Genomic DNA, 25,466 nt, shown 5'->3' on the forward strand with positions numbered 1-25,466 from the left:
CAAACCCACCCTGCCATCCGCGCAGTTTAGCCAACATTACTAAAGCCTTCCCATATGATTAAGATATAATTAGTCTATCTAGTATTTTGCCAAAAGAAATGAATTTTCACCAACGGTGATCTTATTTCCTAGTTTTGTTGCTGGAAAGCGAATAGATTTTTTCCTGCCTACCAACGAACAAACCATGCATTAAAACAATAAACTGACAAAGCATCCATTAAAAGAAGAAACAAACTCAGGGTACCACATGATGACAACAAGAGGGGAAGTAATGCTCTATTTCACTTTCATTGTTTTTCTTCCTTCATTCTCCAAACTCCAGCCCCAGCCACAAATGGATTATTATCTTAACAATATTTTACAATTCACCAGCCCAACTGAAGCCCACCACCTCCTCGGCCCATATTTTGGGCTGCCTCCGTCTTTCTTTTCGTTAAACCCTATTTTGTTTCTGTTGGTAAGTTGGTAACTGACCTTAAACCCTACTTGAGCTCCGACACAACTAACGGTTTTCGACAGCCCCCTTCTTCCGCGCGCCCCCACCCCTCTCTCCCCCCCTCCCCCCCCCCCCTCTCTGTCTCTGTGCTGAGAGCGGAGCTCCACCAATCCTCTCATGGCGTCTCTACCTTTGAAGAAGAACTACCGGTGCGTGCCCTCTCTGCAACAGTTCTACTCCGGCGGCCCCTTCGCCGTCTCATCCGACGGCTCCTTCATCGCCTGCAAATGCGGCGAGTCCATTAAGATCGTGGATTCATTGGACGCCTCGATTCGGTCCACTATTGAAGCCGACTTAGACGAAGTTACCGCTTTGGCCCTCAGCCCCGACGACAGTCTGCTCTTCTCCGCCGGTCACAGTCGCCAAATTAGGATTTGGGACCTCTCCACCCTCAAGTGCATGCGTTCTTGGAAGGTAATTTCCTAATTCAGTTAAAATTAAATCAAATGCTTCACTTTGACTGGATATTAATTGGTTACCAAGAGAAATGAAAAATTATTGAGTATGTCATTCTCGGTTTTGGATTAGGGTCATGAGGGGCCAGTGATGGGAATGGCTTGTCACCCGTCTGGAGGATTGCTTGCGACCGCTGGAGCTGATAGGAAGGTTCTTGTTTGGGATGTTGATGGCAGCTTTTGCACTCATTACTTTAAAGGCCACAAAGGGGTTGTTTCTAGTGTTCTCTTTCATCCTGATCCTACTAAACAACTTGTAAGCTCAATCTCCACATAGCTCTTAACTCTCTTTTCCGCCTCTATTTTTCCAGATGAAGTGGGGTTGAAACTACTTCTTTTGTCCATTTTGTAACAACTCATCATGCTGATTGTCTCTATTTTATTAGCTTTTCTCCGCAAGCGATGATACAACTGTGCATGTTTGGGACTTGTTAACCAAGAAGTGCGTTGCAACGCTTAATGGGCATAACTCCACAGTAACTTCTATGGCACTTTCTGAAGACGGATGGACATTGCTCACAGCTGGAAGAGATAAGGTAAGGCCTGAACTTGGGTTCGCTCAATACTTTAATGCTATTTTTTTTGTTACATACGCATGCATCTGTATGCCTCAGTTTACACTTTTATGTTTTCATTCAGTACCCACTAGTACTCTCTTTGTTTGTTCTGAGCCTTAGCCTTTGCAATAGAGGTGGCTAAGTTTGATATGAGTCTGCCCCAATTAAATATTGTGACGGGTTTTTTGGGTCATGAATGAGTAGATCATGGATAGTGAAGGGTTTCAGAGCGAACCTTAACTAGATTGTCTACGTTGACATAAGATATGCATTTGTCTAATTTTCAATTATTTGTTATGCACTCCTGAACTTCTATTTTGTTGGCTTATTTTCTCAAATGCCTGCTTTATTGTGTCTCACTGGAAAGTTCACTGAGCATTATTTGTCATGCTCTTTAGTTTCCATTGCTGTTGATATGTCAACAAGGTATTGATTGCAGAATGGTTTTAGGTTGTAATTTTGTGGGACCTCCATGACTATAGCTGTATGAAGACTGTAACAACATATGAGGTTCTTGAAGCTGTGTGTGCAGTCTATTCTGGAACTCCATTGTCATCCTATTTGGGTTCCTGCAAGAAGCAGAATGGGAAGAAAAGTGGATTAAGTGAAACTTGTTTTATAACAGTTGGTGACCGTGGGATTGTACGGATTTGGAATTCTGAAGGGTAAATCCTAAGGGCATTCTTATACTATTTCGTTTGAAGTAATTTAAGTTATAACTAATTTTACTTATGCATTAATAATTGTGAGTTTGTTTGCTGGTACTCTATTGATTTTGACAGTGCAGTTTGCCTATATGAGCAAAAGTCCTCAGATGTCACTCCATCTTCAGATGTGGATGAATCAAACAGGGGATTCACCGCAGCCTGTCATGCTTCCTTCAGATAAAGGGTTGCTTTGTGTGACTGCTGATCAGGAGTTCCTTTTATATTCCCCAGTTAAGTTGCCAGAGGGGACGTTGGAATTTGAATTGAGCAAAAGACTTGTAGGTTACAACGATGAGATTGTGGATATGAAGTTTGTAGGAGATGAGGAACAATTCCTTGCTGTTGCCACAAATCTTGAACAGGTAAATGTACCGGTCCTACTGGATTCATATCTGTCTTAAGTTATGTATATTGGTGACTCTCAAGTAGAATTGGTCTCTACTAAATATGCAAGTTTCTTCTGAAAGGAAAATATTCAATGCTAATCGATTGTTGCTTCATTGTTATCTTAAAGGCCTTTGAACTGAATTCTTGGTTAACAATTTTGGTGAAAATTGGTTTTTGACATTAAAATCTTCTACAAGAGGCCCTTTTTCAATCTTTTACCATTATGTATTTCTACCATGTATGTTTGCAAAAAATCCTTGCTTCACTGACGAGGAGTTAGAATTTGTGCATGCAAATTTTCTTTTATGAATATTCTGGTATACATGAAGATATTCTCTGTTCTTAGTGAGTTTTGTAGCTCAGCATCCATCTGTTCATTTCCAATTGTCTTTTATTGGGGAATTATTGTTGTTGACATTGTTCAGAAACATACATTTTTGTTGTTTTCCTGGTGACCTGCTCCTATCTAGTTGGGTGAAGTTACCATGTGGGTGCATGCTTCAAGTATATGTGTGTTTATGAATTATGATATCTGTTATATATTTGGTTATTGATTTATTATTTAATCTGGAAACATGCAGGTACGAGTATATGACATTGCGTCTATGTCATGTTCTTATGTATTGGCAGGTCATACCGGAATTGTTCTATGCCTTGACACCTGTGTATTGAGTTTTGGAAAACCACTTATTGTGACTGGGAGCAAAGACAACACTGTAAGTTTCAGTTTCTTTTCTTCTTATAGGGTAGTCGTATAGATTGCAATAACTCTATTAGAAAGGCCAGCCTTGTGAAAAACACTTCCCTTTACCTCATTCTCATTTCTCACCCCTCCCCTGTGACTCTTCTCTCTCTCTCTCTCTCTCTCTCCCTCCCCATATCTCTGTGTTAATAAGTTATTTGTTTGCATTTAGGTTCGGTTGTGGGATTCAGAAAGCAAATGTTGCCTTGGTCTTGGCATAGGTCACATGGGAGGTATTGGAGCTATTGCTTTCTCAAAAAAGCAGAAAGATTTCTTCGTTAGTGGCAGTAGGTGAGCATTTATGCAGCTCATCCTTTTACCAAATTCTGTCTTACAGTTTGTTCACAATTGTTACCTAAACTATCTTTGTTTGGGTTTACTGGTGATGCCTTCAATAGTTAAAAAGATCACCCTATGGTTTGCAACCCCAAGGAGGATACTTCTGTTGAGCTCTATTAGATGCTTAAAATGACCTATATCATTTCTTTGTCAGTGATCGTACCATCAAGGTGTGGAGTTTGGATGGTCTTTCAGACAATACAGAAAAGCCAGTGAATCTGAAAGCAAAGGCTGGTGTAGCAGCCCATGATAAGGATATCAATTCAGTAGCTGTTGCACCAAATGATAGTTTAGTTTGTAGTGGTTCACAGGTTTGTAGGTTTTGAGGCAGTGCTTCTTTGATTCTCTTGCATTTATCATATTACTATCTATAGTTGATGTTTCTTTGGAAGAAAGGAGGATCCTAAATATGTTGAATGACACTACCTTATAAAATTTTCTGGGTTTCTCATTGATCAGGATCGCACTGCTTGTGTATGGAGGCTTCCGGATCTTGTACCAGTAGTTGTACTTAAGGGTCATAAAAGGGGGGTTTGGTCTGTAGAGTTCTCTCCCGTTGATCAATGTGTTATAACAGCTTCTGGTGATAAAACAATAAAGATATGGGCCATATCTGATGGTTCGTGCTTGAAAACATTTGAAGGGCATACGTCAAGCGTATTAAGAGCATCATTTCTTACTCGTGGAACCCAATTTATTTCTTCAGGTAAACTAGGCTCAATTCCCACTTTGGTTCTTCTCGCATCCTTGAAACTCCGATTATATACGCATTGACTGTGTTATCATTTTCAGGTGCTGATGGGTTGGTAAAACTGTGGATGGTCAAAACCGATGAATGCATTGCTACATATGATCAGCATGACAACAAGGTGCTGAAAATAGTATCTCAAGTTACTTGTCACTTATTCAAATATTACAAGATGTTAAAAGTTAGAAGTAAGGAGTTTGAAATTCTCGTCATTGTCTATCATTTACATATGACCGTCATGTTGCAATCACACATATAGAATGTTCTAATCATTTCATTGCAAGTCCAGTACGAGATTTGATAATGCACCGGAAAACATGTGATATTCATGTAGCAATCAATTTGTGATCATCAACATGTAGTAGTCAAATTGTAGATTGGACATTTGGATTATAGAAACAAAATATGTTGGGTCAGATATCTTGATTTTGGTCTCGTTACAGACCTTACAGCCTGCATCTTATCTTCTCTTGTGATTTGGCCTTTGAGATCCGTTTAAATGGATTGTTGGGTCTCTCGAGTACTGTTATGCATGATTAGTGGAACATTCAAAATGATTTTCAATCATAACCGGGATTTTCAAGCTACTTTTTCCTTTCTTCCCACCAAGTAGATTTTTGCTTTCCTTGTCATTGACAGGATTTACCCTACAGGTTTATGCCTTGGCTGTTGGAAAAAAGACAGAAATGCTTGCAACTGGCAGCAGCGATGCTGTCATCAATATGTGGTATGATTGTACTGCTTCTGATAAAGAGGAAGCTTTTCGTAGAGAGGTGAGTTATCACATTGCCTTTATTTTTGGTGTGTAGAGGTAATACAGTTTCATCAAATGCAAAATCCTAAAAGTTGAAGGGGTTCATCTAATCCCATTGATGTTATAATTAACTGAATTCATTAATAAATCAGGTTATTGTAGGATTTTGTCCAAAGATTTATAGTTATATCGATAGGTGAAATCTTATGATATTAAATGTGGACAAATGTTGCTCCTAGGCTACCCGCATGGCACCAGATTATATATTTGTATTCTCCTTATCTGTTTATGTCAAATTTACTTGATGGACATTATTTATATAATGCAAATTTTCATGATTATACAGGAGGAAGGTGTTTTAAAGAATCAAGAGCTAGAAAATGCTGTATTAGATGCCGACTTTTCTAAAGCAATCCAAGTCGCATTTGAGCTTCGCAGGCCTCATAAGCTTTATCAGTGCTTTTCTGAAATTTGGAGGTTTGCTTTATCTTCTATTTATGTTTTTTTATCACTTACTGGTTGTCTCTTAAAACTTTGAGAACGTAACCTATTCAAGTTGTCTGCAGGAAGAGAGAGACTGAAAAGCAGATGGAGAAAGCCCTTCTTGCCCTTGGCGAGGAAGAGATCAAGCTACTATTTGAATATGTTCGAGAATGGAATACAAAGCCAAAGTTCTGTCATGTTGCTCACCTTGTGCTTTCAAAAGTTTTCAACATCCTCAGTCCAACAACGATTAATGAGGTAGTTGTCTTTACATACCTTTACGCCCACGTCTATTTATGGTTACATAGATGAGCACAGCACTCTATAAATAGCTTAAGGCTTGACAGTGATTTTTTGTTTTGTCAGATAAAAGGCATCGGGGAAATCCTTGAAGGTCTCCTCTCATATTCTCAGAGGCATTTTAGCCGAATGGACAGGCACGAAACAAACACGTATTTGGTGAACTACACTCTGACTGGAATGTCAGTCATTGAACCAGAGACAGATACGCGAGTATTGGATGACAAGTCTCTGATGCACTCCTCTGCGGACGATGCGAAAGGGACTTTAATAAACGAACCCGAAGATGAGGAGCGAAAAACCTCTCAACGTTTGAAAGAAGAGGCAGCTACGAAGAAACGGAAGTCAAAGAAATCAAAAGATGGTTCCACTTGCAATAAGAAAGTTAAGGCATAGCACGTATTTGCTTGTTCTGGTCCTTGTAATTAATTTCTAGAGTATTTACTGGTAATTTCAGCCAGTCGAGAGAATATTTGCGGGTGACAAGTAATGACAGTGAAAATTGAGGGGCATTGAAATTAACATTTCTCCACTTAAAAAGGCATCCAATAAAAAGCCAGAAAAAGAAAACAACCTCCCGCTCCTATCTCTTTGGTCCCCATCATTCATAACTTCACAAGTTACAGTCATTACTCAAATTGGTCCAAAAGTTGGTTACTGCTAGACAAAATTCAAATGGAGGAGGAACTTGTTCAGGTATCAAACAAATTAAGGAATGTAACTCCACACAAGATTTTTAACAGTAAAAGAATGACCTCCTTTCTACGGGAATGTGAATGATCCCCCAATTTGGTTCGCACCCGAAGGCGGATTGATTGCCACCCACAGAAGAGAGATGGTTATCGCAATGAGCCCCGACCACACAAAAACAATGGTGGGCGTCCTCCCTCGTCTCCCCATCAACCCTTTCGCAAACGGATACAGATGCGCTAATACCCAGAAGCTGAAGAACACCCCACCAATTAACTTGCTCCACTGCGGTATCACACTGTATATTGTGCGGCTGAACCCAACTGCTATGGCGATTAAGTTCACCATCATGATTGTTATCGGCGGTAACATGAGAGAGGACCACTTGACAATATAGAGGTCGGCAAATTCATCATCCTCGTCTTCGCCACCTGACTTTGAAGTCAAAGTGAAAGAGATTTCGATCCCTGCAATAACTTTCAGTAGCCCCTGAAGCACAGCAGCAAGGTGCGCACTAGTCCCTCCAATCAACCAAAACTGCTCGTTTCTCCACCACTCCTCTAGCTCGATCCCAGACCATTTAATCTCAAGGATGGCAAGCATGCATAGAGTGAGAGTAATGATCAAAAGATAAGTCAGGAAAGTAACGTTGAGGCTTTGCACAATGAACTGACCAGAGAAGAGGGAAAGCGCCGGGAGGAAGCAGTAGACGATAAGAAAGATGGAGGTAAAAGGGTAGATACCCACATTGAGGTATGCTATCCTTTGCAGAAGCTTCATTCTTGTGCTGGCTAGGAGGGCATTGTTGCGGGAGAAGAAAATCTCAACTGAGCCAGTAGCCCAGCGCAGAACCTGATGCAACCTATCTGTGAGATTGATAGGAGCAGTTCCACGGAATGCATCTCGCTTGGTCACACAGTAAACTGATTTCCATCCTCTGTTATGCATCCTATACCCAGTGACCACATCTTCAGTAACTGATCCGTAAATCCACCCTACGCGCTCTCCCCACTCAGTCTTGTCTTCGTACCAGCACGAAATGACACTGATTGCCTCCGCAACAGTAGAGGCATCAAGAAGCTCACGGGGAATGGTGAGAGCACCAGGTGGGCGTCCATTCTTCACAGCTGGGTGATCTGCTAGCGGACGACCTTGGAACTCTGCCACTGGAATCGAATCAATGAGGAAAGTTGAGTTCCCAAACCTCTTAGGCAGCAGTGACAGATTCATCTCTTCATCATCAGAATCACCCATTCTTAAGGATCGGTTTTCTTCGGGAGTGTGGGCTACTGAGGCATTCTTTCTGCGACGAGAAAAGCAGCAACTGCAACAACCTGGGTGAGTGTCTTTTGACCGAGGTGGGTCAAAACCATACAGGGCAACTCTACGAAAGAGACATCCAGTTCCAACATACACTGGGCCCTGAAGTCCATCAAGAGCTCGCATATTGACATCAAAGAAAACAGTGTTGTGATTGGCATATCGGTCTGAAGGGTCGATACCCTCAAATCTCTGAGGGAACTGGACATAACATAGGCGGTCACCACCACGATCCATCATGAAGCACATGCCCTCCCTCATTGCCTGAGAATTGTAAATATAATGGTCACAGTCAAGGTTGAGAATGAACGGGCCATTGGACATGATGGCAGAGGCTCGAACGAGGGCATTCATGGCCCCTGCCTTCTTGTTGTGATCATAGCCTGGACGTTTCTCACGTGACACATAAACAAGCATGGGAAGGCGGATATCAACATCAGTGAGGTCGATAAGCCTAGCATCATCATCAGCTCCATGCAGCGGTTCATCACTCGGAGGTTTTAACATCACCTGCATCAGCAGGGCAAATAAATGTTAATTCTCATGTTGTCCTACTTGTTATAGTGTGCACATACAAAATATGTATGAACAATCTACCATCTGCAGCTAGAACAAAATAATATAGGTTACCGGGACTAGAGGAATACCTGTATAATACCAGCATGGTCACTCTTAGAATGCTCAGATGAAGCAGTCAACCAAGTCCCTGGCCAGTGGGTTCCATCAGCCATCCATGTTGCCTTGGGAATCTTCACACCCTCCACTGGTTCATCCTCTCTGTTCTCTCTTTGAAGCTTCATGGCCTTGATTTCTTCCCGAGCATGATAAGCATCAGATCGTCGGCGTATAGATTCAGGCAGTCCATTAATCCGAACCTTGAACTCATCATATTCACGTTTTACCCTTCTTCGATCCTTGACAAAGTCAGGCAGCACTTTGTTCTTGTATGGATCCCTCTTCAAATTGAAGTACGATTCAGGATTCCTGGGTTCAATAGCATGTTTACGGCAGAATGGTACCCATATATTAGCAAAACTAGCAGCTTCTGCCATGGCCTCAAAAGTTAAAAGGGCACCTCCATCATCAGAAACATAGCAAGCTAGCTTTTCAACAGGGTAATCAGTAGCTAGAATAGATAAGATGGTGTTTGCAGTGACAAGTGGTGGTTCTTTGTCCGGATCTGCAGTGGAAACAAATATATCTATGCCTGGAAGATCAGATTTGCCAGTGGGGTTGTTGGGGCTAGGTGTTTCAAATTTCTCCTTCAAGACATTAAGATCTGTCGAGCGATTGATTGGGCAGAACTTTGGCAGTTGGTCAAGAAGCCAAGAAAAAGCAAACCATATCTCACAAACTATTGACATTCCCCAGAGCCAGATTGCATCAGTATTTGGGTGATTGATCCTCCATGCCAAGAACAGTGCAAGGACAATCATACGAACAAAAATCAGAAGCCTGTGGACACAAAAGCAACAGAGAGCAAAAGACAATTAGTCGCAATACAAAGAAAAGAATGACCTCAAAAGGAATGTCAGGAATGTCACCAGGCAGATAAACAATAGAATAACCGTCCACTTGATGAATACACACTACATATCCTACATAATCAGTACTTGTCAAAAGTAAGTATTCGTAGCACATTTATAATCCAAACAAGAGGCCATGATTCCATGCAAAATAAATGGTCATGGAGCTATCTATCAGTAGAACTAAACCAAGATGCTGCACATTAGACATTTAAATTTTGGTGCGGTGACACATAGGTCGAATGCATTCTCCAATCTCAAAAATTAACCATCGATCACAGCATGTGATCACTAAACTTATGCTTATAGTCCTATTATCTTCTAATGGGAACGGAACTGCACATATGTATCTGTGGATCTTCTTATCACTTAATGTAGAAATGCATCTCAACGAAAGTTCAATGTGGCATGGTGATGTTCTGAAGTTTAAAGTTTTGCATATGAGATTGCCATCATAACCTAGTATATCTTAAGGTAAGGATTGGATAAGTATAAGGTAATATATGTACCTATATGGGCTTAGAACAGCTGCAGGTATCTTTAATTTCCGTGTGAGTGGCCTCCATGGTTTGTTCAACAACTCTGTTCTATCAACGACTTCGTCTTCTTTATCATTTCCAAAACCTCCCTCCTTGGGCCATATGGCATTGCCATACCCATAAGTTCCCTTTGTTTCAAAGAGCCACCGATTGTGATCAAAATCCCCAGTTTGACTCCTCATTAGCACTGACTTTGTTGACTTCATCAGCGACAATCTCCTTTCATTTCTAGACAACACTTTTGGCAGAGGAAGTGGGAGCGGTGGGCGTGCATTATTATCCGCAGCCACTTCATCCAAATCTGTGATTTTGTAGAGTTCCTTGCATCCAGGGCAAATACCGCCCCCAGTTTTCACAGCATCCGCATAGCAATCCCGACATATTTTGAAGTCACACTCACAAGGAAGAATATCCTCCCCACGTTCATCGCTCATCACCTTTGCATCACAGCCAGGAATTGCACATGATGAACCTTTAGCACCAGCCATCTGAGGATGGTTTGTTTCAGATTCGATCACCTTGTCCATAAGATGTGCTCGCGTAACACTATTAAATCCGCCAGTAAAAAGGGAATTAGACACGTATTGCTCTTCAACCTTCTGTGAGACGGAGGGATCCATGGGCTGGTTATCCGGGGTTGGTGGTATGTGCACTGTATAGTTCATATAGTCACCACTCCCGAGTTCACTGTCAAGATCATCCCTAGAGTAGCTGATGTAACGACCCGAGGAAGTTCTGCGGCCAAATGTCACGGTCGGAGGGATGGGAGGCTTGTTGTTTGAATCCGGCATATCAGAGTTTGATGACAGATTCGATCGGCTCGCCTTGAACGATCTGGAAGCCATATTCGAACCACTACCAGTGATTAATCCTCAGTTCCTATTTTTCACAAAGAAAGAGAAATTCAAAACTGCATTAGCACAATTGAAAAGGAAAATAAAAATCAACAGCGGATCTTGTAAATATCAAAACCGAAAAGAGAGCAAAGCAAAGTAAAAATATGATCCTCTGTCCACAAACATAAACTCGACAACAAATCACGAAACACCCAGTATGGAGTACCAAGTCTACACTGAAAACCAACACCAGATGGAATCCAATCCACATCACATCGAGTGTGTAAAACTAAAACTCATCAGAAATCCATGGACATTTTTTTCCTCAGAAACCAAACAGAGCAACAACAAGAAAAACAGAATGGTTATACAATTTTTTTTTTTTTGGTCAAATGGAGAAAAAAGCGGAGCGTGTCCGAATCTGTAAGAGTAAAAAGAGAAAGAGAAAGAGCTGCGACAGTGGTCAAACAAAATGCGAGAAGAAAGGAAAGCAAGGTCGAACAAGAAGGAGGAAGGGTTACCTGCGTCGTCTTTGTAAGAGAGATCTGAAAGATCTGTTTGGAGGGGGATGAGGATGAAGGTAGCAAAGAGCCTCAGCGAAGCTCTGGCTGGAGGCGAGAGAGAGAAGGGCAAGTGTTCAATTCAAATTTCAAAACAATCTCTCTTCTTTCTGTCTTCTCTCTCTACAACTGTCCGTTGGGTTGCGTTATCTATCAAGTAAAGGGAGAGTAAAGGAGGAGACAGCAGGGTTAGGAGGAGGCGGAGGCGGAGGCAGCGGCAGCGGCAGCAGCATTTGAGAACAAAAGATGGAATGGAAGAAAGAAAACAAAACCTCTCTCTCCGCCTGTCTGAAATGGGTTCAAATGGGTTTGGGAGGGACTTAGTGAGTGAGTCGTGAGCAGGACTAATAGCCCATGATTGTCGGCTTTCCCTTCCCCACCTTTTATTACACCCTTTTTCAAATTTTAAATATTTTTCATAAAAATATAAAAAAATAAAAACACGTCAATGACTCAATACGTACGGGGGGAGGTGCTGTCTCTTTTGACCCCCCCCCCTATAGTTTAGGGATTGTAATAATTTGGACCCTGTATTTCAAAATTTAGCAAATACCATTCAAGTTAACATATTATTGTCAAGATGCAATTACAAGCACAAGTAATCATATTGTATCATTTTGCCCATTTTTTTAAGAGAAAAATTATTTTATTTCTTTAACAAACGTCCTAATGTAAGCCTGAGCATCATACTTGTTGTCCATATAACGTGTACTGTGTCAAAATCTATTCTCTCGTAAAAAAAAAATATTTTATTTTGTGTTGTGAACCTTATAGGTTCGCTTGGGGGATAAAAGTAACCTCAAAGTATAATTAGCATTTTGTATATTTTATTGATTCACATAATATTACAGTGTTTCATAAAAAAGAAAAGAAAAAACAAAAAATTCATAATACCCAATGGGATTTATGGTGGCAATTAAAGAGAATGTTCCGAGTTGGTGGATATAACTTAGAATTGTGGTGGATTTCCTCCAACTGTGAATTTCTGGATTTATTTAGTTATTATTATTCATTTAGAAAGAAGGAATCATTCATCGGTGTTTAGTTTTAATGGTTTTGGTGGTGTCAAATTAATTGCGTGTGACACTCTTTAAGTTTAGATTAGGCATCTTTTCATTTTTATTGTTGATATCTCATTGCGAAAATGGGAAGCCTAAGATTTTGCAAGTGTATACATGGTGAAGTTTTGACTCTCTTGTTCATACTTGTGGATGCGGACGTGGAGTTGAGTAGGTGTTTGTACGAGGGAGTAGGATTTTCTTTCCTTTTTTTTTCCCTCATTTTCCTTCCTCTTTTATTTGAACGATCGTAGTTAAGTCACGTCAATATTTTACAGTAATTTTTTATAAAAAGAAAAAAAACAAAATAAAGAATGTAAAAAGAATGGATGGAAGATAATGGAAAGAGAGAGAGAATTTTAATCCTTGTTTATGGGTCGAAACTGGACACGGCAAATGATATAAGGGTATTGATTGAAGAGATAATGATATTGCTTTTATCTCTTTTTTGGTAGGTAATAAAAATAAAAATAAAAAGGTCTTGATTTGCAGAGATACTGACAGTGAATAATGAGCTGGCTCGGTGTTTTATGCGTGTTGGGTGTTTTGTACGTGTGATTGTTTTGAACAAGAAAAAAGAAGAAGAGAAGCGTGTAAAATTATACTATTACGATTACCAGTCGTGTTGTTTTGTCAAACATAATCTATTGTCACTCGCTTAGCATTAGCTATAATACTAATTAAACAAATGAAGTGTATGATAATCAGTAGCATCAGCAGGAGTAGTCATGTTCTCTATGTAAAATAAAACACAAAATCTTAGATCCATCGCTTGTTTAATTATTTACGCGTTATGTGAAATGAAAAATGATTAGGGTTTGTTTGGTACTTATTTAAAGTTTTTTATTATTTTTCAAAAGATTTTTTTAGAATATTTCTTGAAAACAATTTTCTTTAAAACTTAAAATTTTGATTGGTTTGCGATTTAAATTTTTAAATCTTATAACTTAAACTAGACAAAGAGATCTACAAAGAGGGGGTTGCAGGAGAGGGAGAAAGAGGAGAAAGAAAGAAGGTAAGAGATGATTGAAGGAAACAGAAAAAAGAAAGAGGATCAGACAAGGTAGAGAGAAAGATGAGTGAAAAAAAGAACCGAGAGAATGAAGATAGCGGATTGGAGGAGAGATGAAAAAGGTTAAACAAAAAAAAAAGAAGGGAGAGAGATGGATTTGAAGTGAGAGAGGAGGAAGGAGAGAAAATGAACGAGTTTAAGTTTAAAAATTCTAAAAACTCATTTTTTTTGTTTTTAGAGAATATGCTATATTTTTTAGTTAGTCTTGAGTTTAATTTTTTAAAATAGTTCTATAAAACAAGTTTTTAAGGCTTAAAACTTAAAAATTATTTTTAAATTTAAAAAATTAAATTCAAGTAAAGTACCAAACAGATCCTTAAATACTTGTTTAGTCATTGTCATACTAATTTGTTAACACCTGCCATGTAATAGTGCTTCTTTTATATAATAACATAATAAGATAGGCAGTTTATGAGAGGAGGACCCAAATCCGATTAAGACCTGGTTTGGTACTGAGGTGATTCTGAAAAAAGCTGGTATCAAAAAAAGCTGGGAACTGTTTTTGTGTTTGGTAAACATTCAGCTTCAGCTTTTTTTCACAGTTTTGGGTAAAAAAAGCCAAAAACAAGAAGCTGCAAAACCCAACTTTGAAAAATCGGCTTTTTTTCACATCTGTTTTACATAAAAGTTTACCAAACACCATAACACTGTTTTTTTTTTTCAAAAGCACTTTTATAAAAAAGTTTACCAAACACTCTGCTACTTTATTTCACAGCCGCTTATTCTCACAGCACAGCAGAATCAACTTTTTTTCAAAGCACAGCAATACCAAACCAGCCCTAATGTTGGGCACGTCTACTCCATGGTTTGTCATTCTTGTTGTTGGCCCCCACCATCCTTCCTCCTGCCTCGTGCCTCGGCGTAATCATGGAAGGAGTGTGACCGCGTGGGCCCCCCACCGGCCGCCATTCAAGCAAGCACATGCATTCCCACCGCTTTCCCACCCACATCCCTTTTTGTTTTGAGAGAGTGAAAAAAGGAGAGGGATTCCTCTCTGTCTGTTTGTATTTCCATTTCAACGGCTACCGTTAAATCATGTTAATATAAAAAAATTCACTTCAACATTTTTTACTTGTTCGACTGTTGCCGAGCAATTTTTGAATATCAAACAGACCTCCTTAAAAAATAATTTTAATATAACCGATTTTTCCTCTTTTGCAATTTGCTACAGCTTTAGTTAATTGTCCATCCTTTTCAAGTGTGATCTCTATGTTATGTATAGCCGTCAAAGGGCATATCGGATGAAGTATATTAATTTACAAAAAAAAACAAAAGACAAACAAAATGTGAAATAAGAAGAAGGAGAAGAACAAGTGAGAGAATCCTATTCCAATTAAAAAAATTTAAAAAAAAATTATTTGGTCTCTTTACCCAACCCAAACCAGCCAATTACCAAACCAAGCTCGTAAAGTCGAATGAATAACGATCGCCTTCATGAAAATAGAAAATTCATTTTATATTGAGAGATGATGCCTTTTCCTTTTCCAAACGCGCATTTGAAATTTGAACTTGAGAATTGAGGTAGAGACAGAGAGCATGTCACTATCAACACTGCTACTTTGGGCCCAGCTCTACATGCCTAAACTCGATTACGGCCCACCCAATATGAGAGTATAACCAGCCCAATATCCAAACATGTGCAGCTCACTAGTTGAAGAATAACCAATTCCCACACAATCAACTGCAACTGAAAATTCGATGCTACTTTGAGACTGTTAACCTTTAGACCTTGGTAATTGGATCTTTAACCGGAGATATAAAAGTTAAAAATCCCAAAATATAGAATACCCTATAGTATTGGGAGAGAGATGTCACTACTACTAAGGCAAGAACACACCAATGACCGATCCCATACCATGCTAGTTACTACAAATCATATGATCCTGTTTTTGTTTTGTCAAGCAGCCCTTTGCTACAACATATAAATTGGGTAAAGAAGAATCAAATCGATTATATGCATACAAAGCGCAAGTGTACTTTGTGAAATCAACTATAAAGAACCAAAAGTATAAGACCGCACAAGAATACTCTAGAAATTAATTACAGTTGCAAGTGACCTGCGGTTGTAGAGTTGGCATGCTTGCACTCACAAGTGCAGATACTTCTTGACTCTTTCACCACTCGTTGAGATCTCCGAGTGTGAAGCTTTATGTTAACCAACTTACCAGCCATCTGTTGCACAACAAAAAAAACCTTAAATCAATAGTTCTAAACCGGAGTTAGGCTTCTTATGTTTGTTAATGCAGCTGCACGTAATAAATAATACAGGTTTATCGACCAAGATAATCATACCATTCTCCAAACCAAGTCTTCCGGACCCAAGGGCTGGGCTGGACTGGAGTAGAGGAAATGTCTTGAGTACTGGGAAAGACAAAAATAGCATAAATCAGTCCCCATGAAGATTTATGCCTACTCCAACCTTTTGACAAGATAAAGAAACAGTAAAGCATGGCACCTAAAAAGCATGTCTACTACAATGTTTTGACAAAAATATACAAATACAGATAGCAGCAACAACAAAATAATAACATTCACTTCAATATTTCAGTCACAAACCTTGGCAAGATTCTGACGCAGTTCCTCTATTTGAGCATGGCTAATGTTTCTAAGATATGTTACAAGCCAACCTGGTCGTACAGCGTCACTAGAAGAAATAAATAAAGCTATCTGCAGGCAAAGATAAAAAGCAACTGTTGAGAACATTGGGTATAAGGCCAACAATACAAGTAATCGCCATGACATATGGATTTCGGCAGAAACTAAGCTGTGAGCAATTATCTGAAATTTAAGTCATAAATACCTTCCTATAATCTAGTAACCCTTCAAAAGGAAGTTCCAGTTCATCACTAACTATGACTGGTATGCAACCACTAACAATGGCATCGAACAATCTAGCGGAGGATGGAGTATCACCAGCGGGACTTAAGCAAAAGACAGACCTGACAGAGAAACCAACTCAAATAAATTAACGATGAAACAATGAAATAACTTCACAAAGCAGGGCAAGGATCTAAAAAATTTTACTTGCGCATTCCATTCTGAGCTGCTGCCTTTCCTGTCTCTCCTGCTGTCCCTTCCTCTATAGCTACACCCTCAGCACCATTTAGTTCTGCTACAAGTTGTGAGCGTATCTTCCCTCCCTGAAAGCAAAACACAGTAAATTAGCTATACCTGTTGAAATACAATTTGTGCGCATACAAATAAGAGTCAGACATTCTTAAGCTGAAAATGGGAAAAAACTTCATCCCACAATGATTCTATGATCCACTGACAATGATATCCATTAACTACAGAAAAGACCTCGCATCTATATCCTATGCCGCATTCTTTTATCATTTAGACTCGTTTTCAATGCACTCAAGCCTAACTCCTTTAGTGTACGCGACTCTGGTTTAATTAATCCCGAAAGAAATTGTTATATCACTTTTCAGCAGATTCAATTCAAATCAACACATTTTGAAGCCAAAAGAAATACATCAATAAATAAAAAGACTCACAGCATTTCTTTTAAGCCGACCGCGAAAAAAGAGCAAAGTTGTTCTCTTGGATCGAGTCTCGGATATGCATCTTGCATCACAAAAATCAACATTGGCAACATAAGGAAGAATTAGATCTTTCTCCAGATAGACTTGTCCAGGTTTGTACCTAATAGTAGAGCAAAATACAGTTAAACAAGCTTGAGCTGAGTAATGATATTAGTGAATTTAGGACTTAAAAAAGAAATCGAGTGAAATACTGACCAGTTGCCAGTGGAGTCCATATCAGGAAGCAACCAAATTGCATTTTTCATGAGACGGCGAACAGACTTAAAAGACCAGGGATGGTGAACAGGAAGAATGTGATCATGTCCTTGGGATCGGTTCCAGGCAGGCTGATCGGTAACCCACTTGACGACTTCCTTCATACACAAATAACAACAATAACACTAGATGACCTTAGGTTATGAACGGGGTTCAAAATACAGTCGAACTCGAAGGCCAAAAGGTTTAGTTGACTGCGCATTGTCTGATGCTAACAACGTGAGATATGAACTTATGACATATGTGTGTGTGTATATATGTATGTATGTATGATGTGCACCAATTAGCAAGCAATTAAGGGAAACCTTGGAGGGGGTGGCAGTCAGACCCTATAAAGTGCTTTGCATTGCTGCTTCTCCAGTAAGAAGAAGCTGATGGTGGTGAGGAATGGGATGTAGAAGAGGTCTGCCTCCTCCTGCCTATGCACTCTCACTACGCTTTTCAACAGCCTTTCCGACTCCGGAGCTATCAAATCCGCCCACAGCCAGTAATCGACTGAATGCTGCACAAAATACCCCCAGAAATTCAATTCAATTCAAATCAAATCAAAAAGAGAAGAAAGAGTTAGTAAAACCTGCTCGATGAGGCGGTGGACTGGGCTGCCATTAGAGGTGAGATTGAAGGTCTCCTTGTAAGAGTTTCGGAAGAGCCAGAGGAGATCGTAGGTGAACTTGCTGGGCATGTCGTACACGTAAACCCTAATCGGCAAGCTGAGCGGGTAGTACGGATCGGCGTACAACCTGTGGCTGTCGCTCTGGAAGACCAGATCGTCCAGGTGCGTGAGTTGGGATTGGGTGGGAGTGGTGAGGACAGTGTCATCGCGGGGCTTGGGAGGGCGGGATTTGTGGGCGAGGAGGAAGCGCTCGAGGGAGGCGATGAAGGAGGTTTCGGGTTTGTAAATGGGCTGGTATGAGTGGAGAATGGCGGAGGATTCGGAGGGGGAGGGGCTGTGGAAGGAGAAGAGTAGGAAGATGAGGGAGAGGGCGAGGAGAGGCAGAAATAAGAGAAGTACTGGGGATTTGGATCTCGCCATTTGCTTCGCAGGCACTCTCTACTCTCTCTGCCCTATTATTCTTCTACTTAACTCCTCGTTGTTTTGTTCATCTCCAAGGACGATGCGATGCTGCAACTCCAAATTAAATTTCCCACTTGTTTATCTACTACACACTAGAGTCTTCCTTGGACCGCAGTTTAGTTGTGTCCTTTACATAAATTCACAATGACGTGAATCACGTGACGAGAGATAAAAATATAGAAACCTTGCTTCGGTAGTCAGCAAGGAAGTAGGTTGTTTAACATATTTGAAAAAAGGAAGCATTAGCCCATGTGGATTTCACGTGAGTTATCCCATTATTTACATATTAAGAGAGATAAACACGTGATTGTACGTGTACACCTCAACGATATCTAACCTATGAGGGCCACTGTATAGATACTTCGTGAATTAAGTCTATAGAGTGTTATACTTGTATAACTCCATCAGATATTGTGCATCCAAATTTGGTTACTTATACAAACAATGGTTAACGTACTGAGAAGAACAGGAAGAAAGGAAAAAGAAAAAAAAAGAAGAAGACCGACATTTATGTTCATGAAGGTGAAATCATTCAAACATCAAACTTCAACGTCTCCAACAATCAACACCTACATAGCCTGGTATTAACACCGGCAAAGTTTTCCTGTCCAAGTATATTGAATTATAAATCTAAGCCATCTCAAAAGCTGATAAGGTCATCCTTTGCTGGCGTCTGCTGCTTCTTCGGATCTTGGCTTCCTTCAGATGAACTTCCACCTTTCTTGCCAAATATCATCTCATCAAGATCATCCATCATGTCATCGTTGCTCCCTGCATGAACCAAACCTCGAGAAGCAGCTGGTTTTCTAATCAAGGAATCCTCTTTCGCATGACTTGGTGATTCATCAGGCTCCACAGCTACGGGTATCATTGCAGGTTCTGGCGCAGTTGGAACAACTGAAGGCCTTATCAGTTCTTCATACTTGGATAGAGCTTTATGGATCTCATCATTCACATTCAACGCTTCAAACAGCAAGGCCTCGTTCTCTCCAGCTGTCTCTATAATTCTCTGGACAGTGGATAGAGATTGACGACACTGTTGTACAAGTGTGGTCGTCAAGTCATCCTGCCAATAAGACAACAACATTTAGTCCATCTCTCTTTTGGTATAATTCTTAGTTCCTAAATATAAATGCATAACTAGTTATTCTTGAACAAAGATACGTAATTGCATAAGAAAACATATGCCCTCATACAGCATTATAATTGCATCGGGTTTTCACATTCCTTGTTGGGCTGACATTGTACAATGAGTTAAATTAGCTTTGAACTGGCAGTCCACATGGAAGATATTGTCCTAAGGTCAACCCCGTACCACTTGGCTCTAGATTGGATGGGATATGGTCTTATGGAACAGGCTAAGTAGTAAATTCACCTATTTTAAAGGGCCCATTTTAAGTTTGAGTATAGGTAGTGTCCCTAAAACTGTCTTGCCTAAAAAAATCAAAAAGCAAGTAAAATCATATTGATCAGTCAATAACACAAAAAAAGTAGCGATATTGAAAGTTCCATGCGTCTCACAAAGTTAGGTGACAAAAATCCCATATATTAACAGATAAGATGCAGGAGTCAAAAGAGGATATACAAGTGAGAAAACAATATAAAAATCACCTGTAAAGCATCTTGTTGGGGTGAAGAGGAGAAAACAGTATTAAGTAGCTCAATACTGTTTCTTGCAACATCAAATGCTTCCTTTGGTTGTTCAGCCGTAAAGCTTTGAGCAGCAATCTCAACCGGAATCTGCTGGGAAAAACTAGCATCTGACTCTGAAGCAGAAACTGAACGAGGGGGAGTGAATATTGGTGCCAAACTCTCATTGTCACGACCGGGAAACCGAATACCCCTTGATCTTAAACTCTGAAATTGAGGTGGTCCAAGCATAAAAGTTTAAGTACCATGAAACCACTTCTTCAAACATCAGAAATATAGATCTAACAACTGCACCACCCAACGCAATGGAGGCTCGAGAAAATCAGATTGTGGATAAGGATAATAACAGCAAAAAAAACATCAGAGCCTTATCCCACTAATGTATGAACCCTAGAACGCCACTGCACTCGGTTTTGTGCCAAGTCTTCTGTGACTAAGGATTACAGTAGCATAAAAGCCATGTAAATTCTGAATTACTGTGTACTTTCAATTTTGAGTGTTACTCAGTTTCTTATTCAACATTAGCGTTGTATTCCTTACCCATAGTAACCTGGCCAGCTAAATTCATTTCTGTTCTCTCTAGTACCATGGCTAAATTGTTTATTTCCTAACATCATAAATCATAGGAAGAATCTTAGGACAAATTGTGATGGCTATCAAATATTTAAGTACTTCATACTAGTCCAACTAAACTCAGGAGTTACAGAAATGGAATTTGTCTTTAACAATGTTCTAGTCATGAAAAAACAAGATACCTTGTATGTTTCCTCGTAAACAGGTAAATAGCGGAGCTCACCGGTCGATTCCCCCCATGCTTCGATCAGCATCAAAGCTTTATTGCGATTATTAACAACAGTCTGAGGGTCGTCAATCAGCTTCACCATCTCATCAAGAACTCTCTCCGCTGCTATTTCAGAGAAAGCCTTTTCACAGTTCTTAACACATGTTTCAAGCAGCACTAGCACAAGGTACTGGACCCTAGGATTCTTCAACATAATCCGCTTTTTTAATCCACGAATCAATTCAACACTGTTAACTCTTTCAGTATTGATCATGTCACAAATTTCAAGATTCATAGCCCAGTCAGGTTCTTCGAGTGCTTCTGATGTGGCATCTTCAACGATCTTATCTGCTTGGTTTGGGCCTTGGAAGAGCTCCTTCACCTTAAAGCTGACTGAGCTAAATCCAGCGCTCATTTTTCGACCGACCTCAGTCCCTTCGATCTTGAGGCGCTCACCAAGAGCGCTCACTTTCTCCATCAAATTGTCACTCATCGCTGCAGACCTTTTGACTCTTAAACAAAAACCTTCAGAAAAATTTCCTGAAAATTTATGATAATACCACTTAGCTGTGTTGCAAAGATGGAAGGATATAAAAATATCACATAAGAAGTCAAGTTGATATATTCATCTATCTTTGAGTAACTCAAAACCCAAAAGATGCATAACTCATGAAACAGCGAAATCACAGAAACAAAAAGAATGAAATTGAAAGCAGAAAACTACAAGGAAAATCACAAAAACGAAAAGAATGAAATTGAAAGCAGAAAACTGCGAGGAATATCGACCTTAAACCCTAAAATGAATTGGCAAAGCTGCAACTTTTCTTCCCCGAAATCCCCTTCTTTTCTGGCCTTCAATTTTCTTGACAACCAAACTGAACAGACAACAATTCAAGGAGGTTACTTGAAAGATTCCTCGAATAAAAACCCTAACCATATGCCAAGTTCAAGTCAACAATCCATATTTTAGTTGCTTATGCTCTCTGTTTTTGTTTGATGACTTTTGTTACGCTTTTATCAGCAAACAAGCAAGTATTTATGAAAAAAGGAATCGATCAGACCAGAAACAGTTATGATGAATGAAAAAGAATCCGATTAATGTTGGATGGAAACAATATGTAAATAAGAAAACAGAGGGTGAGAAATGAGTGCTTGCTAACCTCTTTCTTTTGTCTCTGGAAGGAAGGAGATTTCTCAAGGAAATGGGAGCTCTCTCTCTCTCTCTCTCTCTCTCTCTCTCTCTGAGTATGAGCGGGGGTGGGCCTGGGTTTGGGAGTCTTCCTCTTGAGACGACAAGGCGCAACGACTCTGTAAAGCGATAAAATTCCTTGGAGTTTCAGCCTTTATGCGCCTTTTTCTCTCTCTTCTACGCTACCTAATTAGCTTTACCTTAATATTTGCTTTATTTATTTAAAAAATGATATTATTTGCACTAAGAATGTGAGAGACTGAGTTAAGCTTCACACCGACTAATCATAATAATGTGGTTTAAATTCATTTTTGACGAAAATTGACTAATAGCATTCATTTTGCACATGAAGTTTTGTGTTTGAATTTGACATATTTTAATGAAATTTCGATATTTTGAATATATAAAAAAATTTATCTTTATTCCTTAAAAGAGAAACAAGAAGTTGAAATTACTGTAACTTCATTTTATACGTACTACATCTACATGAATACATATGCTGCATTCATGGATTCCAAATTATTTGATTTTAATTTAAAGCTTATACGCATTGTTTACAGGGTGAGTGATGATTCCCTCTCTGGAATGTCTTGTTCGCTACGACCTTCGCCTCCGCCTCCATCTCAGACACCACAACCTTCATCTCCTGCTAAGACACCACATGCACCTTATCAGACGCCTCCATATTACTATAATCGTAAGACACCGCCGCCGCCGCTGCCAGCAACAGATGAGTTCTACTTGAATTCAGAATCCACCGATGATAGAAAGAGTGCCCTGCTATCTATACTATTGGGAGCAACAATTCAAGCTCTTTTCTTTCTTTCTCTGCTAATCTATTAACTTAATGTGCTTGGACAACTTCGATCAAGTCATTTGCAAGTTTGCAACACGTCGATGTAAATATTAATTAATTGCGTTGGATATGTGTGTATATGGTTTGTGATGTACATGGTTGCTTGTATTCAGCAAACGACTGGTACATGTATAAAACAACGGATGTTGTACATAAGCTGTTTTTGCGTAATTTGAATTTATATAAGCTGCAACAAAAGAACGTCAAAATTGTCATTCATAAGAAAATCACACGGACCAGCAATCCCTCCTATTCTAAATTACAACTTCTAATTCCAAACAACAGGAAAGTACTACCGCTGCTGCTGCTGCTGCTAACCGTGTAGTTGTAGAAGGAAGTATCAATTATATTTGCCACTACTTCAAAGCTTACGCAAATGAGATGATGAACCCTTGATTCTGTGCTAGGCTGGAAGGTTGCTTTTTAGTAGCTAGCATTGCAGATGTCGGAGGATTGACTCACTAATGGACCGGACCACTTCCTTCCACCCTCTTCCTGAGCTGAAACCTTATCAATTGTCTTTTGGCTCACTTCAGTTGCTGCCTTGGCAGCCCTATTACCTGCGATGTCCCAGTTAATATGTAATGATTCTTCATGATTGCAGATCCAGCACTACTGGCCGTTGGCTCTGCAGCTGAAAACACAACCTTGGTCTTCTCAGAAACCTGAAGCCTTTCATCCATTTGCTTCACCTTATCATTTACCATGCTTGTGCCAGCACTAAGTTTGTCAGTGAAACCAATCTTTTGGTCCAAATAAGAAACTGTGGCCATCGCAGTGGAACTATGTTGATGTTTAAGCTTTGCAGCTGCCTTTCTGATTGTCCTGTTTTGTTTCTTTGTAATTCAAAGTTTCTTTTCTCTTAGTTTTGAAATGTAAGGCTGAGATTAAATCAAAGCTAATAGGCTATATGTGTGTGTGTGTCTCATGGTATAACATCTCACTTATATGTGAGCATGTGATATACACGTGAGTGTGTGTAATGGGAGAGTGAGTGCGCCTTCAAACGGCTGTATCTCACCCCCACTCTATGTTTTGTAGCTTCTTAATCATTTCAGTCATAGCTGAAAGGAATCAAAAGAATTTCACAGAGCTCTTCATCTTCTTTGCACCTTCATTTTTCGTGTTGTTCTTGGTTGAAATCAAAATCTTATTGATTTCTTCTTGTTTTTGTGCTCTGCTGTTTCATAGAACACTAACATGGCCTCAGAGCCAGGTTCATCGCTTTAATCTGGGCGTGAATCTGTGATTTCTGGGTTCTTCAGTGAATCGCTGAAGAATCGAGTTTCTTAAATCTCCAAAACGAAGATTTGTGTCTAACATGGCTGGATCAATGAGTTCTGAACTTCGTACTCCCATTTTCAATGGCGAGAACTATGAATTCTGGAATATCAGAATGCGAACCATTCTCAGGTCTCATGGACCGTGGGATCTTGTAGAGACTGAGTTCACTATCCCAGAATCATCTACTGTGGTTGAGATAGCTGATGAAAAGAAGGAGAATGATGCAGCTACTCAAATTTCAACAAACGTTGCGGAGATCATAATGAAGGATGCTAAGGCCCTTGGGTTGATTCAATGAGCTGTGTCTGATCAGATTTTTCCCAAGATTTCTAATGAAGAAACATCCAAAGGAGCTTGGGATATCCTACAGCAAGAATTCAGAGGTGATAAACAGGTTAGAAATGTGAAATTACAAGGTTTACGCAGAGAGTTTGAGTATACTAGGATGAGAGATGATGAATCTTTGTCTGCATATCTTACTAAACTGTTTGACATCATGAATCAAATGAGAAGTTATGGTGAAGAACTATCTAGGGAGAGGGTTGTTCAAAAATTACTTATAAGCTTGCCTAGAAGTTATGACTCTATCTGTGCTGTGATTGAACATTCAAAGGATATTGAAACACTTGAAATCCAAGAAGTGGTTGCTTCTCTGAAGGGTTATGAACAAAGGCTTGATATGCATACTGATCATTCTACTGAAAAGGCATTTGCTAGTCTAAATGTTGGGTCTAAGTTTCAAAAACCCAGTGGGTTCTCTGGTACACAGAAATCAGGGAAAAGTTGGAAGAACAAAGGGAAAAAGTGGGATAATAAGCCCAATTTTATCTCTAAGCAGAATAATTCTCATGATTCGAACAAAACAACTTGCAAACATTGTGATAAACTGCACTATGGAAAGTGTTGGTTTGAAGGAAAACCTAAATGCACAAATTGCAATAAATTTGGTCATGAAGTCAGAAACTGTAATGGAAACAAAGTGGTGCAGAAGGCCAATTATGCAAATTAGGTTGATGATATGGGAACTTTATTCTTTGCTTGCAACTTTGTGTCTCAGGTGAAAGTCAATAACACTTGGTATATTGACAGTGGTTGTAGCAACCACATGACAGGAAATGAAAGCTTGCTGGTGAATGTGAGTAGAAATCTGAATGCAAAAGTAAAAATGGGAACTGGTGAAGTTGTGAGTGTAGCAGGAATAGGCACACTAGTCATTGAAACCAAGATGGGAAGAAAGCACATACAAGAAGTAATGCTTGTGC

General features: G+C 39.6%; 4 protein-coding genes across 6 annotated transcripts; 1 reads left to right on the plus strand and 3 right to left on the minus strand.

Moving 5' to 3' along the window:
• The first annotated feature begins 550 nt into the window (after positions 1–550).
• On the plus strand, positions 551–6,490 carry LOC103943289 (transducin beta-like protein 3). Its single transcript, XM_009353552.3, is given in 15 exon segments — positions 551–910; positions 1,025–1,207; positions 1,338–1,487; positions 1,959–2,173; positions 2,291–2,375; positions 2,377–2,577; positions 3,184–3,318; positions 3,517–3,635; positions 3,838–3,994; positions 4,143–4,389; positions 4,476–4,552; positions 5,085–5,204; positions 5,532–5,662; positions 5,752–5,926; positions 6,035–6,490. Coding segments are annotated over 15 exon segments (2,622 nt in total). The 5' UTR covers positions 551–613; the 3' UTR covers positions 6,365–6,490.
• LOC103943290 (cellulose synthase-like protein D3) lies at positions 6,459–11,629 on the minus strand. The gene is made up of 4 exons (XM_009353553.3): positions 11,401–11,629; positions 10,014–10,922; positions 8,626–9,433; positions 6,459–8,488 (listed from the first exon to the last, which is right to left on the minus strand). The coding sequence occupies exons 2-4, from the start codon at positions 10,886–10,888 to the stop codon at positions 6,731–6,733; spliced, it is 3,441 nt and encodes a 1,146-aa protein (XP_009351828.2). The 5' UTR covers positions 10,889–10,922; positions 11,401–11,629; the 3' UTR covers positions 6,459–6,730.
• A 3,761-nt stretch (positions 11,630–15,390) lies between these two features.
• LOC103943287 (probable arabinosyltransferase ARAD1) lies at positions 15,391–18,515 on the minus strand. Of its 2 annotated transcripts, XM_048571093.1 has the most exons (9): positions 17,944–18,512; positions 17,698–17,871; positions 17,310–17,467; positions 17,067–17,214; positions 16,594–16,709; positions 16,370–16,508; positions 16,126–16,236; positions 15,862–15,930; positions 15,391–15,741 (listed from the first exon to the last, which is right to left on the minus strand). In XM_048571093.1, exons 1-9 carry the CDS (start codon positions 18,400–18,402, stop codon positions 15,610–15,612), a joined length of 1,506 nt encoding a protein of 501 aa, XP_048427050.1. In that variant the 5' UTR covers positions 18,403–18,512; the 3' UTR covers positions 15,391–15,609. The 2 variants fall into 2 exon arrangements, with proteins under 2 accessions (XP_048427050.1, XP_048427051.1); XM_048571094.1 differs by lacking the exon at positions 15,391–15,741 and having other exon boundaries at positions 15,870–15,988; positions 17,944–18,515.
• A 418-nt stretch (positions 18,516–18,933) lies between these two features.
• LOC103943285 (TOM1-like protein 1) lies at positions 18,934–22,195 on the minus strand. Of its 2 annotated transcripts, XM_018646480.2 has the most exons (5): positions 22,036–22,195; positions 21,662–21,750; positions 20,850–21,415; positions 20,056–20,301; positions 18,934–19,510 (listed from the first exon to the last, which is right to left on the minus strand). In XM_018646480.2, exons 3-5 carry the CDS (start codon positions 21,366–21,368, stop codon positions 19,085–19,087), a joined length of 1,191 nt encoding a protein of 396 aa, XP_018501996.1. In that variant the 5' UTR covers positions 21,369–21,415; positions 21,662–21,750; positions 22,036–22,195; the 3' UTR covers positions 18,934–19,084. The 2 variants fall into 2 exon arrangements, with proteins under 2 accessions (XP_018501996.1, XP_009351821.1); XM_009353546.3 differs by lacking the exon at positions 21,662–21,750 and having other exon boundaries at positions 22,036–22,193.
• Between the last annotated feature and the right edge of the window lie 3,271 nt (positions 22,196–25,466).

Source organism: the organism of the source record quoted next, unplaced genomic scaffold (genome assembly GCF_019419815.1).
Source record: "Pyrus x bretschneideri cultivar Hongxiangsu unplaced genomic scaffold, Pyrus_bretschneideri_v1 Contig57, whole genome shotgun sequence".
Lineage (NCBI taxonomy): Eukaryota > Viridiplantae > Streptophyta > Magnoliopsida > Rosales > Rosaceae > Pyrus > Pyrus x bretschneideri.

What these genes read in the sequence shown, in the direction of transcription:
- LOC103943290 (XM_009353553.3), bottom strand. Translation starts at nt 10,888, where the DNA reads ATGGCTTCCAGATCGTTCAAGGCGAGCCGATCGAATCTGTCATCAAAC. An exon ending in GCTGTTCTAAGCCCATATAG is followed by an intron (nt 9,434 to 10,013) that starts GTACATATATTA and finishes TTGTGTCCACAG; the next exon opens with GCTTCTGATTTTTGTTCGTA. An exon ending in ACCATGCTGGTATTATACAG is followed by an intron (nt 8,489 to 8,625) that starts GTATTCCTCTAG and finishes CTGCTGATGCAG; the next exon opens with GTGATGTTAAAACCTCCGAG.
- LOC103943287 (XM_048571093.1), bottom strand. Translation starts at nt 18,402, where the DNA reads ATGGCGAGATCCAAATCCCCAGTACTTCTCTTATTTCTGCCTCTCCTC. An exon ending in AATGCAAAGCACTTTATAGG is followed by an intron (nt 17,468 to 17,697) that starts GTCTGACTGCCA and finishes TTGTGTATGAAG; the next exon opens with GAAGTCGTCAAGTGGGTTAC. An exon ending in GTCGGCTTAAAAGAAATGCT is followed by an intron (nt 16,710 to 17,066) that starts GTGAGTCTTTTT and finishes TTTTGCTTTCAG; the next exon opens with GGAGGGAAGATACGCTCACA.
- LOC103943285 (XM_018646480.2), bottom strand. Translation starts at nt 21,368, where the DNA reads ATGAGTGACAATTTGATGGAGAAAGTGAGCGCTCTTGGTGAGCGCCTC. An exon ending in TTTACGAGGAAACATACAAG is followed by an intron (nt 20,302 to 20,849) that starts GTATCTTGTTTT and finishes CCTCAATTTCAG; the next exon opens with AGTTTAAGATCAAGGGGTAT. An exon ending in CCCAACAAGATGCTTTACAG is followed by an intron (nt 19,511 to 20,055) that starts GTGATTTTTATA and finishes TCTTATTGGCAG; the next exon opens with GATGACTTGACGACCACACT.